The sequence below is a fragment of the Phocoena phocoena genome, chromosome 5 (genome assembly GCF_963924675.1).
Source record: "Phocoena phocoena chromosome 5, mPhoPho1.1, whole genome shotgun sequence".
NCBI classification, from domain to species: Eukaryota; Metazoa; Chordata; class Mammalia; order Artiodactyla; family Phocoenidae; genus Phocoena; species Phocoena phocoena.
This window is the reverse complement of record NC_089223.1, coordinates 111,782,512-111,802,031: the sequence shown is the minus strand read 5'-3', so window position 1 is coordinate 111,802,031 and position 19,520 is coordinate 111,782,512. Positions and strand designations below refer to the sequence as shown.

At 37.6% G+C, this 19,520-nt stretch overlaps 1 protein-coding gene across 1 annotated transcript in view; it reads left to right on the top strand.

Annotated features, from left to right (window-relative positions):
* The window catches only part of ZGRF1 (zinc finger GRF-type containing 1), a 65,529-nt gene that overhangs the window by 25,007 nt on the left and 21,002 nt on the right, over positions 1–19,520 (top strand). Inside the window, exons 8-13 of the mRNA XM_065877273.1 lie at positions 797–880; positions 2,997–3,182; positions 15,733–15,877; positions 16,500–17,155; positions 17,875–18,013; positions 18,501–18,685. Of these exons, the coding sequence (XP_065733345.1) occupies positions 797–880; positions 2,997–3,182; positions 15,733–15,877; positions 16,500–17,155; positions 17,875–18,013; positions 18,501–18,685 (1,395 nt within the window). The remainder of the gene's footprint in view (positions 1–796; positions 881–2,996; positions 3,183–15,732; positions 15,878–16,499; positions 17,156–17,874; positions 18,014–18,500; positions 18,686–19,520) is intronic.

Below are 19,520 nucleotides of genomic sequence, written 5' to 3'. Positions count from 1 at the left end.
ATTTAATGCCACCTTCACCTTATTTCTGTAAGTGTGATTAGTCACACAAAGCAAAGGAGTTAGAAGATACAATATGCTAACTAATTTTTTAAACTCACTATATTCAAAAATGCTAGTTCTAAAATATGAGTTGAATGTTTTTAAGATCTACCTGATTGGCAGTTGTGCTTATGTATATTGTTATAAAAGGAAAGTGACTATTATTTGAATAAATACACTATTTTACCTCTTTTAGTGGCAAATTTTTTCTCCATATTTGTTAAACATAAAGAAATTACTTCTACAGTTGAGTTCATTTTCTGAGTCTGTAGTTCATATTAGAAATTATGGCTATTTTATATAGTTACTTGATGAACTAAAAATGACTAGTTGCTGTTGTCTGTATCTTGTGTTTTATGGTGGCTAGAAGATGATTCTCTCTTTAAATAAACTATTACACTTCTTTAATTTTACACTAATTTTTGAATTAAATAATCTACATTAACATAAATATTAGTATGGGATTTATAACATACCCAGCAATGTTAAAAAAGAATTCAATTAAAAGTTTAGAATTCCAATTTTCTAATATGCTGAGTTTTTAAATTAACTAGTATAGTACTTTCTCTGCTAGAGCACTCCTTTGCCAGGGGTTGCTTATTGTATGTATGTATATAGAGAAGCAAGATGGAGATGACAAGTATCATCATTTTGAAAGGGCAGACTTAACTTTAAGTTTGAGCAATATTTTCCCATCAAACTCATAAACACCTACAAAACTATTTTAGCTAACATACTTATTGATATTTTATCCTAGTTCTTTTCCTTGGGCAGTGAAGAAGAGACTGCTTTTCTAGCTGTTATTCCTAAACAAATGGAGAGAGAAACCTCTGACCCCAAGGTAAAATTTGTGAAGAATTGATTTTCTAAGCCACAGTGTTTTCCTGCTGTTTTTTTACACAACTATCAGAGTTTTCATAAGCAGAAGATTAGTGAGCAAAATGAATTAACCTGGTTTTAAGAACAAGAGACACTAATGACTCCTACCCCTTTTTTTGGTCTTGAGCCCTCTCTCTGTTACTAATGAACTAATAATGCATTATGTATGCATAGGATATCCTAGGGATTGGGCACAAAGATATGTAAAGTACAGTTAATGAATGTTCTGTGTAGAACAAAGTGAAGATGTTTATAACTTTTAATTCATTATAGTTTACTCCACCACTTTTACTTCAGGCTGAAGGGATAGAAGTATATATAACCCAAGCTCTGAGTAATGCTACCCACTCCACAGCAAAAATTGATAGAGACAACAGCATATAAATGGTTGGGTTTTGTAAATAGTGATTCTATTCTTAAAACTCAACAGATCTCTGGAAAGGATCTACATAGCATCAAAGAAAGCAAGGCACCTGTTTGCTTGTAGAGAATTTGTATTCCACATGAAACAAAGCAGAAATATACAGTCTTTAAAGGTTTAGACTTTTTTTATTGATATATGTTATGTTTTAAAATTCAGAATAATGTTTTCAACAAAACTCTTGTTTCAGAGGCAATTTAGTTCCTTTCAAATGTGTGATTTAGAATCCTCATTTTTAAATAAGAGAATATTCAGATTATGTATTTTTGTCATTCTATTAATTTATCAGTTAGAAATAAATTCATTCTTTATGTACATTCCTTTGACTCTACATACTCTTATTTTTCCACATGCTGGGTAGGCTTTGTCACCCTGCACAGAGTAAAAATCCTAGAACCCTCAATGGGGCAGCAGAGAAAGCCATCTGAAGTCTGAAAGCAGACCAAGTCTCTGAGGGGGTGAAAACACCCCTCTGAGGTACATGTCTGTCTTGGTACTCTTAGGCCTTTGTTCTCAGAGCTATAGGATCAGATCATCTGGGAAGCTGGGAACCCAGCATCCCTCTTGCTAATAGCCTGATAGTTTACAAAACGCTTAAAGGAAAATGCTTCCTCTGTTCCTTCTCTCTTCCCTTCCTATTATCATGTGTTTATTGATTGCCTCCTGTATTCCAAGCATGGTATTAAATGCAGGTGATATCCTGATGAAGCAAGCAGAAGAGTCTTTGCCCTCAAGGAGCTTGCAGTACAGTTAGTATACAGATAAGAAGAAACTTCATTGTAGTGTAATGTGATGTCTATAATGGAAAGTTGTGGGGAATTCCCTGGCAGTCCAGTGGTTAGGACTCCACGCTTTCACTGCGAAGGGCCCGGGTTTGATCCCTGGTCAGGGAACTAAGACTCCACAAGCCATGCAGTGTGGCCAAAACAAAAATAAAAAACCAAAAATGTTGTGTGATGTATAGTGGAAGCATAGAGGAAGGAGCACCTGTGTCTTTCTGGCTTAATCAACCCATTATCAATACACTCCTTGTGTTTGTAAAAAGACAAAAAAAAATCATACTTATTAATGTTGACCTTGAATGCAGTTAAATCACTGCACTTTATTTATTTTTTAATGTTTTATTTATTTTTATTTATTTATCTTTGTGTTGCTGTGCGCGGGCTTTCTTCTAGTTGCCACTAGCAGGGGCTGCTCTTCGCTGTGGTGCTCTGGCTTCTCATTGCAGTGGCTTCTCTTATTGCAGAGCATGGGCTCTAGGCGCGTGGGCTTCTGTAGTTGTGGCATGCAGGCTCAGTAGTTGTGGCTTGTGGGCTTTAGCGCACAGGCTCAGTAGTTGTGGCACATGGGCTTAGTTGCTCCGCAGCATGTGGGATTTTCCCGGACCAGGACTGAAACCCATGTCCTCTGCATTGGCAGGCGGATTCTTAATCACTGTGCCACCAGAGAAGCCCCAATCACTGCACTTTAAATTAGTCTACCTTTAACATATTTTAGGATAATAGGAATATTTCCTGGTTTTCAGTATTAGTCTCTTAGCAATTATTTACATTAACTAATATTCAATAGAAAGCCGAATTATGCATTATTTTCTTTGTATGTGTGTATTGTAAATATGTATACTTATGTAATACTCATTTTTAATAATTTACTATAGCCTGTTGAATTTCAAGGGCATCAAGTGAAAGGATCAGCTGCTAGTGCTGTGATAGTGAGAGGACACAGCTCACAGCTTGAATGCAGTCAGTTTCCAGATAGCATTGTGTATGAAAACTGCACGACAAACAGTTGTTTTTTGACACCAGAGTTGCCTAGCACTTGTATGCAGATTGACTTCTTTCAGGTAAAAAAAATATATATATATATATTTAAAATTTATTTTATTTATTTATTTTTGGCTGCATTGGGTCTTCAGTTGCTATGCATGGGCTTTCTCTAGTTGCAGCGAGTGGGGGCTACTGTTCGTTGCAGTGCGTGGGCTTCTCATTGTGGTGGCTTCCCTTGTTGCGGAGCATGAGCTCTAGGCACGCGGGTTTCAGTAGTTGTGGCACGTGGGCTCAGTAGCTGTGACTCACGGGCTGTAGAGCGCAGGCTCAGTAGTTGTGGCACACGGGCTTAGTTGCTCCGTGGCATGTGGGATCTTCCCGGACCAGGGCTCGAACCTGTGTCCCCTGCACTGGCAGGTGGATTCTTAACCACTGCACCACCAGGGAAGCCCTTAAAAATATTTTTATAGCTGCATCTTGCCAAATCATTTTCTTTATGTCAATACTAAATTTTGTAAAGAGAGTATATTTAAATCTTTGTACAGTTGTAAGTTAAAAAAAAGTTTAGTAAATTGACAAGAAATATCATATCTTAAATCAAACTAAATAAGACAAAAATATTTGAAAGATTTACTGCCTTTTTAGGATCAGGAATTTGAAGGATTACTTTTCACTTCAGACAATAGTAGAAATTTATGACAAGAACAGATAGGCAGATTACATATAGAAAATATATTTAACAGCTAGCAGATTTTTTTTTCCTTCTAATATCCACCCCTCTCCCCACTAAGTAGGACACCAAGTACCTCTCATTGCTACCCAAATAGAAAAGGTTATGGAGAAAGGATGTATGCATATATTTGAAACAGTAACTGTTAAAGAGACTTTTTTAAACTTTTCCCTTTTTTATTAAAGCATAATGCACATACAAAATAAGTGCACAGATTGTAAGTGCTCAGCCCAATAATTACCACTAAGTGAACACACCCATGTAACCTCCACCCTTAAGAAATAGAGCATTACCAGCATCTCAGAAGTACCCCTTCTGCCCCCTTTCAATCACTACCCCTTCCATTCTCCCCAAAGATAACCACCATTTTGACTTATAATACCATATATTAGTTTCGCTTTTAAAACTTTAAATAGAGTAATACACAGTGTTTTTTGTGTGTGTCTGCCTTGTTTTGTTCAGCATTGCAGTTTTGAAATTCATCCATGTTGTTGCTTGTCGCTGTAGTGTATTCATTTTCGTTGCTGGTGTAGGATTCCACTGTGTAAATACACCCCAATACATTCTTCAGTTGTTTAGGTCGTTTGCCTTTGGAGGTTATCACAGGTAATACTGCTGTGAATAATCATGTACTGCTGTGATATATCATGAATGTGTATACACATGACATGCTTCTTTTATTTACACTACCTAGAAGTGTGATTATTGAGTCACTAGATATGCATGTCTTTACTTTTAGTAGGTAATGCCAAACTGCTTTCCAAAATGGTTATTAGAGTTTATATTTTCTATCAGGAATGTATGAGGGTCCCCATCACTCTATATCTTCATTAACACTTGGTGCTGACAGTTTTTTGTTTTGAATTTTAGCTATTCTGGTGGGTATGTAGTGTTATTTCATTGTGGTTTTAATTTGCATTTTCCTGCCTAATAATGAGGTTAGGACCTTTTTGTATATTATTAGCCTTCTCTGTATCCTCTCTCATGAAGTGTTTGTTAAGCTTTCTTCCTCAGTTTTTAATTGGCGTGCTTACCTTCCCTGACTCTGACTTATCTTTCATTCTTAATGATGCCTTTGATGAATGGAAGTTTATAATTTTCAATACAATACAGTTTATCTGTTGTTTCCTTTCTGATTATTGCTTTTTTGTCTTATTTTAGAAGTCTTTCTCTACCCTAAGGTCATAAAGATACTCTGTTATCTTGTAGAAGCTTTATTATTTTGCCTTTCACATTTTGATCTGTAATTCACCTATAATTGATTTTTTTTTTTTTTTTTTTTTTGCGGTACGCGGGCCTCTCACTGTTGTGGCCTCTTCCGTTGCGGAGCACAGGCTCTGGACGTGCAGGCTCAGCGGCCATGGCTCACGGGCCCAGCCGCTCTGCGGCATGTGGGATCTTCCCGGACCAGGGCATGAACCCATGTCCCCTGCATTGGCAGGCGGACTCCTAACCACTGCACCACCAGGGAAGCCCTTCACTTGGATTTTTAATGTTATGTTTAGTGGAATATTCTTTTATATTTATTTGAGCATAGTGTTTTATTGTATATCATACTGTTTTGTTTTCTTGTCTTTCTGTGAACACAATACTTTTTGTTAACCTTTTTAAATTTTTTAATTTAATTTAATTTTTTTATACAGCAGGTTCTTATTAGTCATCAATTTTATACACATCAGTATGTACATGTCAATCCCAATCGCCTAATTCATCCCACCCCAGCCCCCCCATGGCATTCCCCTCTTGGTGTCCATACATTTGTTCTCTACATCTGTGTCTCAACTTATGCCCTGCAAACCGGTTCATCTGTACCATTTTTCTAGGTTCCACGTATATGCGTTAATATACAATATTTGTTTTTCTCTTTCTGACTTACTTCACGCTGTATGACAGTCTGTAGATCCATCCACGTCTCAACAAATGATCCAATTTCGTTCCTTTTTATGGCTCAGTAATATTCCATTGCATATATGTACCACATCTTCTTTATCCATTCATCTGTTGATGGGCATTTAGGTTGCTTCCATGTCCTGGCTATTGTAAATAGTGCTGCAATGAACATTGGGGTGCATGTGTCTTTTTAAACTATGATTTTCTCTAGATATAAGCCCAGTAGTGGGATTGCTGGATCATATGGTAATTCTATTTTTAGTTTTTTAAGGAACTTCCATACTGTTCTCCATAGTGGCTGTATCAATTTTCATTCCCACCAACAGTGCAAGAGGGTTCCCTCTACTCCACACCCTCTCCAGCATTTGTTCTTTGTAGATTTTCTGATGATGCCCATTCTAACTGGTGTGAGGTGATAACCTCATTGTAGTTTTGATTTGCATTTCTCTAATAATTAGTGATGTTGAGCAGCTTTTCATGTGCTTCGTGGCCATCTGTATGTCTTCTTTGGAGAAATGTCTATTTAGGTCTTCTGCCCATTTTTAGATTGGGTTGTTTGTTTTTTTAATATTGAGCTGCCTGAGCTGTTTATATATTTTGGATATTAATCCTTTGTCTGTTGATTCGTTTTCAAATATTTTCTCCCATTCTGAGGGTTGTCTTTTCATCCTGTTTATGGTTTCCTTTGCTGTGCAAAAGCTTTGAAGTTTCATTAGGTCCCATTTGTTTATTTTTATTTCCATTACTCTAGGAGGTGGATCAAAAAAGATCCTGCTGTAATTTATGTCAAAGAGTGTTCTTCCTATGTTTTCCTCTAAGAGTTTTATAGGACCCGGTCTTACATTTAGGTCTCGAATCCATTTTGAGTTTATTTTTGTGTATGGTGTTAGGGAGTGTTCTGATTTCATTCTTTTACATGTTGCTGTCCAGTTTTCCCAGCACCACTTACTGAAGAGACTGTCTTTTCTCCATTGTATATCCTTGCCTCCTTTGTGATAGATTAGTTGACCATAGGTGTGTGGGTTTATCTCTGGGCTTTCTATCTTGTTCCATTGATCTATGTTTCTGTTTTTGTGCCAGTACCATATTGTCTTGATTACTGTAGCTTTGTAGTATAGTCTGAAGTCAGGGAGTCTGATTCCTCCAGCTCTGTTTTTTTCCTTCAAGACTGCTTTGGCTCTTTGGAGTCTTTTGTGTCTCCATACAAATTTTAAGATTTTTTGTTCTAGCTCTGTAAAAAATGCCATTGGTAATTTGATAGGAATTGCATTGAATCTGTAGATTGCTTTGGGTAGTATAGTCATTTTCACAATATTGATTCTTCCAATCCAAGAACATGGTATATCTCTCCATGTGTTGGTATCATCTTTAATTTCTTACATCAGTGTCTTACAGTTTTCTGCATACAGGTCTTTTGTCTCCCTAGGTAGGTTTATTCATAGGTATTTTATTATTTTTGTTGCAATGGTAAATGGGAGTGTTTCCTTAATTTCTCTTTTCAGATTTTTTATCATTAGTGTATAGGAATGCAAGAGATTTCTGTGCATTCATTTTGTATCCTGCAACTTTACCAGATTCATTGATTAGCTCTAGTGGTTTTCTTGTGGCATCTTTAGGATTCTCTATGTATAGTATCATGTCATCTGGAAACAGTGACAGTTTTACTTCTTCTTTTCCAATTTGTATTCCTTTTATTTCTTTTTCTTCTGTGATTGCCGTGGCTAGGACTTCTAAAACTATGTTGAATACTGGTGGTGATAGTGGACATCCTTGTCTCATTCCTGATCTGAGAGGAAATGCTTTCAGTTTTTCACCATTGAGAATGATGTTTGCTATGGGTTTGTCATATATGACCTTTATTATGTTGAGGTAGGTTCCCTCTATGCCCACTTTCTGGAGAGTTTTTATCATAAATGGTGTTGAATTTTGTCAAAAGCTTTTTCTGCATCTATTGAGATGGTCATAATGGTTTTTATTTTTCAGTTTGTTAATATGGTATATCACATTGATTGATTTCCATCTATTGAACAATCCTCATATCCCTGGGATAAATCCCACATAATCATGGTGTATGATGCTTTTAATGTGCTGTTGGATTCTGTTTGCTAGTACTTTGTTGAGGATTTTTGCATCTATATTCATCAGTGATATTGGTCTGTAATTTTCTTTATTTGTAGTATCTTTGTCTGGTTTTGGTATCAGGGTGATGGTGGCCTCATAGAATGAGTTTGGGAGTGTTCCTTCCTCTGCAATTTTTGGAAGAGTTTGAGAAGGTTGGGTGTTAGCTCTTCTCTAAATGTTTGATAGTATTCACCTGTGAAGCCATCTGGTCTTGGACTTTGGTTTGTTGGAAGATTTTTAATCACAGTTTCAATTTCATTCCTTGTGATTGGTCTGTTCATATTTTCTATTTCTTCCTGGTTCAGTCTTTGAAGCTTATACCTTTCTAAGAATTTGTCCATTTCTTCCAGATTGTCCATTTTATTGGCATAGAGTTGCTTGTAGTAGTCTCTTCGGATGCTTTGCATTTCTGTGGTGTCTGTTGTAACTTCTCCTTTTTCCTTTCTCATTTTATTGATTTGAGTCCTCTCCCTCTTTTTCTTGATGAGTCTGGCTGATGGTTTATCAATTTTGTTTATCTTCTCAAAGAACCAGCTTTTAGTTTTATTGATCTTTACTATTGTTTTTTTTGTTTCTATTTCATTTATTTCTGCTCTCATCTTTATATGATTTTTTTCCTTCTGCTAACTTTGGGTTTTGTTTGTTCTTCTTTCTCTAGTTCCTTTAGGTGTAAGGTTAGATTGTTTACTTGCGATTTTTCTTGTTTCTTGAGGTAGGCTTGTATAGCTATAAACTTCCCTCTTAGAACTGCTTTTGCTTCCTGCCATAGGTTTTGGATCATCGTGTTTTCATTGTCATTTGTCTCTAGGTATTTTTTGATTTCCTCTTTTATTTCTTCAGTGATCTCTTGATTATTTAGTAACGTATTGTTTAGCCTCCATGTGTTTCTGTCTTTTACGTTTTTTTCCCTGTTATTCATTTCTAATGTCAAAGTGTTGGGGTCAAAAAAGAAGCTTGATATGATTTCAATTTTCTTAATTTTACTGAGGCTTGATTTATGATCCAAGATGTGATCTATCCTGGAGAATGATCCGTGCACACCTGAGAAGAAAGTGTAATCTGCTGATTCTGGTTGGAATGTCCTTTAAATATCAATTCAATCTATCTGGTCTATTGTGTCATTTAAAGCTTGTGTTTCCTTATTAATTTTCTGTTTGGATGATCTGTCCATGTAAGTGAGGTGTTAAAGTCCCCCACTATTATTGTGTTACTGTCGATTTCCTCTTTTAGAGCTGTTAACAGTTGCCTTATATATTGAGGTGCTCCTATGTTGGGTGCATATATATTTATAATTGTTATATCTTCTTTTTGGATTGATCCCATGATCATTGTGTAGTGTCCTTCCTTGTCTCATAACATTCTTTATTTTAATGTCTATTTTATCTGATATGAGTATTGCTACTCCAGATTTCTTTTGGTTCCCATTTGCATGGAATATATTTTTCCATCCCCTCACTTTCAGTCTGTATGTGTCCCTAGGTCTGAAGTGGGTCTCTTGTAGACAGCATATATATGGGTCTTGTTATTGTATCCATTCAGCAAGCCTGTGTCTTTTGGTTGGAACACTTAATCCATTCATGTTTAAGGTAATTATCGATATGTATGTTCCTATTACCATTTTGTTAATTGTTTTGGATTTGTTTTTGTAGGCCCTTTTCTTCTCTTGTGTTTCCCCCTTAGAGAACTTCCTTTAGCATTTGTTGTAGAGCTGGTTTGGTGGTGCTGAATTCTCTTAGCTTTGCTTGTCTGTAAAGCTTTTGATTTCTCCATCGAATCTGAATGAGATCCTTGCTAGGTAGAGTAGTCTTGGTTGTAGGTTCTTCCCTTTCATCACTTTAAGTATATCATGCCACTCCCTTCTGGCTTGTAGAGTTTCTGCTGAGAAATCAGCTGTTAACCTTATGGGAGTTCTCTTGTATGTTATTTGTTGTTTTTCCCTTGCTGCTTTCAAGAATTTTTCTTTGTCTTTAATTTTTGCCTGTTTGATTACTATGTGTCTCGGCTTGTTTCTCCTTGGGTTTATCCTGTATTGGACTCGCTGTGCTTCCTGGGCTTGGGTGGCTATTTCCTTTCGCATGTGAGGGAAGTTTTCGACTATAATCTCTTCAAATATTTTCTCAGGTCCTTTCTCTCTCTCTTCTCCTTCTAGGACCTATATAATGCAAATGTTGTTGTGTTTAATGTTGTCCCAGAGGTGTCTTAGGCTATCATCATTTCTTTTCATTCTTTTTTTATTCTGTTCTGCAGAAGTGAATTCCACCATTCTGTCTTCCAGTTCACTTATCCATTCTTCTGCCTCAGTTATTCTGCTATTAATTCCTTCTAGTGTAGTTTTCATTTCAGTTATTGTATCGTGCATCTCTGTTTGTTTGTTCTTTAATTCTTCTAGGTCTTTTTAAAACATTTTTGCATCTTCTTGATCTTTGCCTCCATTCTTTGTCCGAGGTCCTGGATCATCTTCCCTATCATTTTTCTGAATTCTTTTTCTGGAAGGTTGCCTATCTCCACTTCATTTAGTTGTTTTTCTGGGGTTTTATTTTATTCATTTATCTGGTACATAGCCCTCTGCCTTTTCATCTTGTTCATCTTTCTGTGAATGTGGGTTTTGTTCCACAGGCTGCAGGATTGTAGTTCTTCTTGCTTCTGCTGTCTGCCCTCTGGTGGATGAGGGTAACTAAGAGATTTGTGCAAGTTTCCTGATGGGAGGCACTGGTGGTGGGTAGAGCTGACTGTTGCTCTGGTGGGCAGAGCTCAGTAAAACTTCAATCTGCTTGACTGCTGATGGGTGGGGCTGGGTTCCATCCCTGTTGGTTGTTTGGCCTGAGGCAACCCAACCCTGGAGCCTACCCGGGCTCTTTGGTGGGGCTAATGGCTGACTCTGGGAGGGCTCATGCCGAGGAGTACTTCCCAGAACTTCTGCTGCCAGTGTCCTTGTCCCCACGGTGAGCCACAGCCACCACCCGCCTCTGCAGGAGACCCTCCAACACTAGCAGGTAGGTCTGGTTCAGTCTCCCCTGGGGTCACTGCTCCTTCCCCTGGGTCCCGATGCTCACACTACTTTGTGTGTGCCCTCCAAGAGTGGAGTCTCTGTTTCCCCCAGTCCTGTCGAAGTCCTGCAATCAAATCCCACTAGCCTTCAAAGTCTGATTCTCTAGGAATTCCTCCTCCTGTTGCCGGACCCCCAAGTTGGGAACCTGACGTGGGCCTCAGAACCTTCACTCCAGTGGGTGGACTTCTGTGGTATAAGTGTTCTCCAGTCTGTGAGTCACCCACCCAGCAGTTATGGGATTTGATTTTACTGTGATTGCGCCCTTCCTACCATCTCATTGTGGCGTCTCCTTTGTCTTTGGATGTGGGGTATCTTTTTTGGTGAGTTCCCGTGTCTTCCTGTCGATGATTGTCCAGCAGCTAGTTGTGATTCTGGTGTTCTCACAAGAGGGAGTGAGAGCACGTCCTTCTACTCCGCCATCTTGGTTCAGGGCCGCAAATTTTGCTTCATCCTTAATTTTCTCCCACCAAAAGTATCAGCTTTTGTGAAGGCACCGTCAGTGGCTTCTTGTTTGTTGTATTTCCAGTGCCTCACTCTGTGCCTGACAAATAGAAGCTATCCATGAATACCTTTTTTTGTTTTTAATTGGAGTATAGTTGCTTTACAATGTTGTGTTAGTTTCTGCTCTTTATTAATCTTTATTTTTGGCTTTATTGGGTCTCCCTTGCCGCACATGGGCTTTCTCTAGTTGCGGTCAGTGGGGGCTACTCTTCGTTGCGATGCCCAGGCTTCTCGTTGTGGCTTCTCTTTGCAGAGCATGGGCTCTAGGCACCGGGCTTCAGTAGTTGTGGCACACGGGCTCTGTAGTTGTGGCTCGTGGGCTTCAACAGTTGTGGCTCGTGAGCTCTAGAGAGCAGGCTCAGTAGTTGTGACGCACAGGCTTAGTCGCTCCATAGCATGTGTGATCTTCCCAGACCAGGGCTCAAACCCATGTCCCCTGCGTTAGCAGGTGGATTCCTAACCACTGTGTCACCAGGGAAGTCCCCACAGTACATTTTTTTCAATGCTAAATCCTAGTGTGATCTTTCTGAAGGCATTTAAACAGCAGAATTGCTTAATATGTCTAATGTTAACAATGCACAAAGTCATATTTAAGTCATCATTATTTGAATAGTATTACTACTTTGCATATAGTTGCACTTGCACAGGCAAAGACAACTATGTCACAGATGTTGCCTGTGCTATTAGAGATGTAAAAATGTCATTTTTGAGGTGCATCCCTATTTCAAAGTTGTTAAGATGTAAGAAACTTGAGTCATAAGAATTGATGAAATATAATGTACCCTGCTTTTCCGGAATGGAACTGGCTTTATAACATATTTCTTTCTGTTTGTCTATGTCTCAAGTTATAACTATAAACTATATGTGTAGAGAGAGATAGGTAAATATATGGATATGCACACACATTTTTTCTGAACTGATAAGTAGATCTCTATTTTCTAGTTCCCAGATGAAGAAAACTTTCCAAAAGGAGGTACTAGCTTTAATATTGAAGAGAATTTTCAAGTGACAGCTGAGTCTAATAAGGACTCAGTTGAAAATGATTGTAAGTAAATTATAAATAAAATGTAACATTAAGAAGTTATTTGACATTGAACAAACTATATAAAGATCCATGCTTTTTTTTCCCCCCACAGCAATTTTAGATTTCCCTCCTAAAGATTCAGAACATTTATATAATTATTTGGATTATAATTTTAAATCAACAGAGAGGACTTCGTGGGAAGCAAATAAGGTATAATGTAAACAAAGGTTTTTTTGTTGATTTTGTTGCCTGCACCCTGCGGATTATGGGATCTTCGTTCCCTGACCAGGGATTGAACCCAGACCCCAACAGTGAAAGTGCTGAGTCCTAACCATTGGCCCACCAGGGAATTCCCTAAACAAAGTTTTAACAGTTGTGAGTAAAAAATGTTTGTGGTCTTATAAGAAATGACTCTACTAAAAACTAAAATGATAAAAATCTTAAGACTAGATGATTTTTTTAACATGATCAAGAAAGTTTATGAACAACCAACCATGATTATTTTAGTAATGAAACAGCACAGTATAATTTTTGTTAGAATAAATAACAAAATGTGGATTACTGCTATCTTCTTTGTTATTCAGATGTTTTATTTTTTGCAATGTGACATGAAATGCGAGGCATACATAATTAGAAAGGAAAAAATAGAATTAGATGAATCAATTAAAAATGAGTGCTTCCCTGGTGGCGCAGTGGTTGAGAGTCCACCTGCTGATTCAGGGGACATGGGTTCGTGCCCTGGTCCAGGAGGATTCCACGTGCCGCGAAGCGGCTGGGCCCATGAGCCATGGCCGCTGAGCCTGCGCGTCCGGAGCTCCGCAGCGGGAGAGGTCACAATAGTGAGAGGCCCGCGTACCACAAAAAAAAAAAAAGAGAGGTTTAAAAATAATTTTGTAAAGGAGCTGAAGATAAGATAAACTTGAAAAGTTAATAGCTTTCTTAAACCAAGTAGAAAATATACCAGAAAAAGAGTCCCAAGAGTAGTAACAAATGATATGCAATGAAGTGCCTAGGCATGATCTTAATTGGAAATGTGTGGAACACGTGTGAAATGAGCACTGAAATTTTACTGTGAAATATACAATTCATGAATAAATAGGAAGTCAGCAGTGTTTACTGAATGCCTTCTGTAGGTCAGGAACTTGTAAGACTTGGATATAGAGTGGTGGACAAAACAGGAATGATGTCTGATTTTAAAGGCCAGCAGGGGAGAGAGATGTTACTCAAGAGAACAAACAAACTGAGATAACCGCTATACAGAAAAGTTATGAAGATACTCTGAAATTATAGGGGAATCTACTTTATAGATGATTAGGAAGGCTTCTCCAGCTGGGGCAGCAGTAGGGGGAAGAACATACCACGTACAGAAACAGCAAGTGTACATACCCTGCGATTGAAAAGAGTTGGGTGGGTTCAAGAATGTGAAAGGGGATCAAAGTAGCTGGATTGTGGAAAGTGACAGGGAAAGTGGTAATTAAATGAAATTGGGAAAGGGAGCAGGACCAGACATACAAAGCCTTGCAGGTCAGGTTAAGAACTTTGATATTGCTCTGTGTTCCCCGGGGAAATCACTGAAGGGTTTTCAGCAGAACACCCATTACATTTACATTTTTAAGAGATCTTGCTGGCTGCTGGGTGGAAGATGCATGTGATGGGCACTGTGGTGGAAGCCAGGGAACCAGTCAAGAGGAGCCGTAGACGATAGTGACTTGAAGTAGAGATTGTGGCAGTGAAAGTGTAGAGCAGTTGATAAAGAGATTTAAGATAAATTTTTGAGTTAGAAGCATGGTTGTTGCTGGATTGGATGTAGAGAGTAGGATGAAGGAAGGGCAGGAGAAAGACTCCTGGCTTTTTTGACTTAACAGCGTGGACTGAGGTGGGCTTTACTGAGTGGAGTAAGATGCAGGACTCTTAGTTGGCTAGGGTTGCTGTAACAAAATACCACAGGATAAGTGGCTTAAACAACAGAAATTTATTTTGTAACAGTTCTGGAAGGTAGAAGTTCAAGATCAAGTTTCTGGTGAGAACTATTCCTGGCTTACAGATGGCTACTTTTCACTATGCCCTCTCACTATGTCCTCACATGTCCTTCCTTGGTATGTGCACATAGAGAGAGAGAGAGAGCAAGAGAGAGCACAGCGAGTGAGAACTCTCTTGTTATAAGGACGCTAATTCTGTCAGGTTAGGGCATCACTCTCATGACCTCATTTAGCCTTTATTACCTCTTAAAGGCCCTGTCTCCAAATACAGTCACACTGGGGGACAGGGAAAGGAAGAAAGCAATAATAAAAGGTGTTGAGTCCAGCTGGGAACCCTCTAAGACCTATAAAACAAAACTCAGAATTGTCCTCCCAAAGAATGAGGAAAGTAAGGTATTTATGCACCAATTCCCACCCCTCTTTGGCTGAAGATTACTCCTGGGCATATTAACCACCTGGCACTTCTGGTCTGCCCTACCTGCTGTCCCAGCGCACTCCCCCAGCCACTGTCCTCAGGCAGAATGATGCAGATGCTAGAGGTAGGAAGCCTGGGACAGGTAGGGGAGCAATTCCCCAACTGTAGATGACCTCATAGATGGGCCAAGGAGACATGGCCAGGACAGCAGCAGCGTCTGCTACAGTGGTTAATGGTGTAAAGTTTAGGAAGTTTTCAGTGGGCTGTGCTTCCTGCCATGTGGAGGAATCTGGTCTACAGGGAAAGAGAAGCAGACTTTCAGAGAAAGAGACGGAGTTAGTGACAGCAGTGTAAGCCCTGATTCCAGCTGCCTGTGAGGCCCAAGCCCCAGTTTTGTCTGTTCAATTAGTATTAGATTTTTAGGGTGATTAATTTCTGGAAGCAGCAACAAAATTAAATACTGTTCTAAGGAGAATAACATAGAGAATAATATGACTGTTCAGATGTGGAATATATCAAAAAAGTCCTCCTAGACCTGAGGACCTAAGAGAAAGCTGTCCTTGGGTTTTCAGGAAGTTTTACCTTCACAGCTCCAAACATAAGATCTGATTAAGCCTGAGACCCTTAGACTGGAAACTGATCTTCACAACCAAATCCCCATAACCCAGATCAATCCAAATCAGAATCTGACCCATTTCAAGTAAATCCAACAGGTTTTATGTTCTGTATTTCACTTTCTATTATTCTTGTTTATTGTAGTGAGTTTATTCTGTCCTGCCCCTTTTGGAGGAAGCTTTGCCCCACTATAGCTCTACACAATGTGCTTGAAAGCATTATTTTTACAATAGTTATTAGAATTCATTCAAACTATAGGGGAAAAGATTTTGATCTGTAGTTTTGTCTCTTCTTTCTGGATAGGTGACGTCACCAGAACAAAAGATCTCCACATTAAGCCCTGTTTCTACTTTACCTTTGAACTCAGAAGACTTCACACTGGAATTCTCTGAGGAGTCCCTGAAAGCAAGAACTTTACCTGGTGATTTTCACTTTCTCAACTTAGACAGTTGCTACCATATGGCTGTAATCTGTCTGTCCATGTAAAGTGAAGTTTTTTATTTGAGAGACTGTTACTAAACTAAAAATAATCTTTCATTCACAGACTTGTAAAGTCTGTGAATGTAATAAATATATAAAGGAAGTTGCAACACATCGATAAATAAACCTTGAACTTCAGTCTCTGGAGAATATAAAGTTGAGAACAAAAAACTAGTTCTGGGTTCTTGTCTTAACTCTGCCAATTGGTAGTCATGTTACCTCTAGGCCTTGTTGCAATCTTATCTATAAAATGAGAATGATGAATCCCTTCTCGGCTGTAAAATACTTTGAAAACTTCAGTGTTATGTAAATATAATGTAGTAATTGGTGGGGCGCTGGTGAGTGGAAATCCTTAGCTAAGAGGGAAAAGAAAAAGAGAAAGATTTCAAGTTTATCAACCTTGGAAAAGTTTCTTTATTTTTTGGAGACTAAAACCATTAAAGTTTTTTAAAGGAAATGTGATATTTTTGTTTGTTTTGGTACAAGGCATGTTGGTACTTTTTGCTTTTTTGTATGGATACCCACTGTTTTCTAGAGATTGGGTGATGTCCGTAATACATTTTTATTTAACTAGCTTTTTTTTTCTTTAGTAATGAAAAAATCGAGTTCTCTGGAGGATAAGAACCTTCAAAGGCTTTCATTAGTAAGTGGAACCCGAGTTCCACTTATTACTTTGCCACCTGCCAGTGGGCCACCTGATGTAGATTCTTGTTCATATGTGATCGACTGTGACAGGCAAGGGTCTTCTGGTTCTCCAATATTCAACTTTTGTGAAGAGTCAGAAGTTCCTTCTTTTAGCTTTGGGTCAGAGGACCAGAGCGAAACTTCTATCTCTAAAGAATCTAAGGAAGTGACTCCGAGGGACGTTTCACTTTTTGATAATATATCTACTCAAAGCAAGTGGCTGAAATATCAAAACATACTCCAGTGCAACTTGACTACTCCAGACAGAGTTGATCAGAAAGTAACAGATGGCTTCTTTGCTGAGGCTGTTTCTGGGATGCATGTTAGTGACACGGGTGAAGGACAGAGTGGTGCTGTGAATGAAAGTTCTGTAGACTCTGGGCATTTGCAAATCATGAAACACATGCTTCAGCAACAGCAGCAGGATTTTAGCAGTCAAGATTTGGTTTCCAGAAAGAAAGCGTTTTCTTTGAATTTAAAGCAGACTTCTAAGACTGAGGAAATTCAAAATGTGTTAAGAGAGTATGCCTGCTACAACTGCAGTGTAACAGGAGATTTTCAGGTGAGGAAATGTACCCGTGTTTTGCATCTTTTTTCCAGTAGTTATTATCTGAATTTCAACAAAAGAATTACCAAAATCATGTAGGTGCAATGATTTTAGTCTCGGAGCCAATGGCTTTGTTTATTTTTTAGAGTTTTCCAAAACTCTTGCTACACTCGCATTTTCTTTGACTTAAGATCTTTCCTAGAGTTTGTGGACGTTAAATGAAATTATATATTTGAAAGTATCTGGTGCAGTATCTGGCACGTAATAGATACTTACTAAATTATAGCTCTGTTTCTACCATCGCTTCCACTACTACAGTTACTATGATTGTTTTCATTTTTCACTCTCAGCTCAGTTTTGCTGATCAGATCATTATTAGGGTAAAGATACATCTTATTATACATTGGTTACGAACAATTCTTACTATAGTTGTAACCAGAAATAGAGATACATAATGATTCACTCACATCAGTTAAGTTTTTCCTAGCAAAAATATTTAAAAACTTATTAAGGGGCAGACAAGAAAAGTTAGTCTTATTTATCATTAAAAGTGCCATGGCATAGCCTTTCTTGCTATACTTAGTTTCTCATTTAAAATTAGAAAATGGTTTTCATGGATTCTGGAAGTCAAAAGAAAAATTTGTTTATTTCCTTTAACATATCTATGGAATTTGCTTATTAGTAAACAGTATTTTTCTGGAGTTGTTATAATAACTTGAATTATTCCATTTCAGGAGATAAATGACTCCGAGCTATGCTTCCCAAGTGGGCAGAAAATAAAATCTGCATATCTTCCCCAAAGGCAAATTCACATACCAGCTGTTTTTCAGTCTCCTGCTCATTATAAGCAAATTTTTACATCTTGTCTCATAGGTATGACTGTTATCTTTTTATTTTATTATGATTGATTGCTGCTTAATGTAAATAGTTTAGCTGTAAGAAAGTGTATCTTTTATGAATTTTTACATTAAATCGTCTCCTTGAGATTTGTTATTTTCTATATATTTAATCCAGTTTTTGACAGCAAGTTGTATTTTAATTTCAGATCAAAGTTGAGTTTTGAGTGGGAAATGACAGCATTATCTTTTTCAAGGTGTAGTTTAAAAAATTTTTTTTAACTGGAACTGTTACAGATGGTTTTGTTATGTAGGAAATTTTAAGTATGGTGCATAGTTTGTTTCGTTCAAGAGTAAAACTGGACTTAAAAAATGGATGTTAGTATTAGGTTATAGTTTACTGTCAAAAGGCTATTTTCAAGTTTAGCTAATACATATCTGATACAAATGTGAAATTATTTTGTATTTAATTTTCATCTGTACCTATGTATTTTTTAAAATTATCTTGAAAAATTTTTTTGTAGAACATTTAAATATATTGCTGTTTGGGTTGGCACAAAGGTTGCACAGAGCTCTTTCAAAAGTTGACATATCGTTTTACACATCATCAAACAGAGACAAACTGAAAAATGTAGAAAATAATGTGCCATCCTGCCATCATCATCAGCCTGCAAAACTTGTCATGGTTAAAAAGGAAGGTCCAAATAAGGTATTGTTCCCTCTTCCCCTCCTTTTATGAGACAAGTAAGTCTCATAAAAGGCTTAGGTACCTATTGCTTTACAACAAGCTTAAAGAGTAAGTCTTGACTGGGAGCCTTCTGCTTGAGACATTAGTAACGAACATATAGTAAACTCTCAATACATTTTTCCTGAAAGATGATTTGCATTCGACGATACAAAAATATGAGTTAAAATCAACCTTCAAGTTGCTTAGGAACTTGTTGCACAGTAGTGGATGGAGAGAGATATATAAAAGGAAATTTTATATAATACTGTAATTGATAAAGTAGGAGGGATATGCCCAAATTACAGTGAGAGCACTGAGAAGGGAATATGTCCCAACCTGAGGGCTTAGAGAATGCAGAGATGAGCCTGAAGGAAGTAAAGGTTAAAGCTGGTCTACTATGTGATCCCTAGTATGAGTAACGTAACTGATAAGGCCAGGGGAATAGAAAAGCATATTGATTTAATTTATACTGCTGATAACATTATTATGGAAGAAGTTAAGTTAGTAAAATGTTTGTAATATTGACCGATGTTCTGTACTCATAAGACTGTGCTTTCACTCATAATAATACAACTTTCCTCCATTGCTTGCATATTCCACTTCATCATTAGTTGAGTATGTAAATTTGGTTTTAAATTTAGTTTTCAAAAGCAAGGATTCATAAAAATATTATAACCATAGAATAAAATATTATAGAGCCACTAAAAGTGTTTTTTTTTTTTCTTTTTAAGATTATTTGATGACATGGTTGTCATGCTCATAGTATGTTGTTGGGTATAAGAGTTAGGTTATAGACTAGAAAATGTGTTGTTATCTG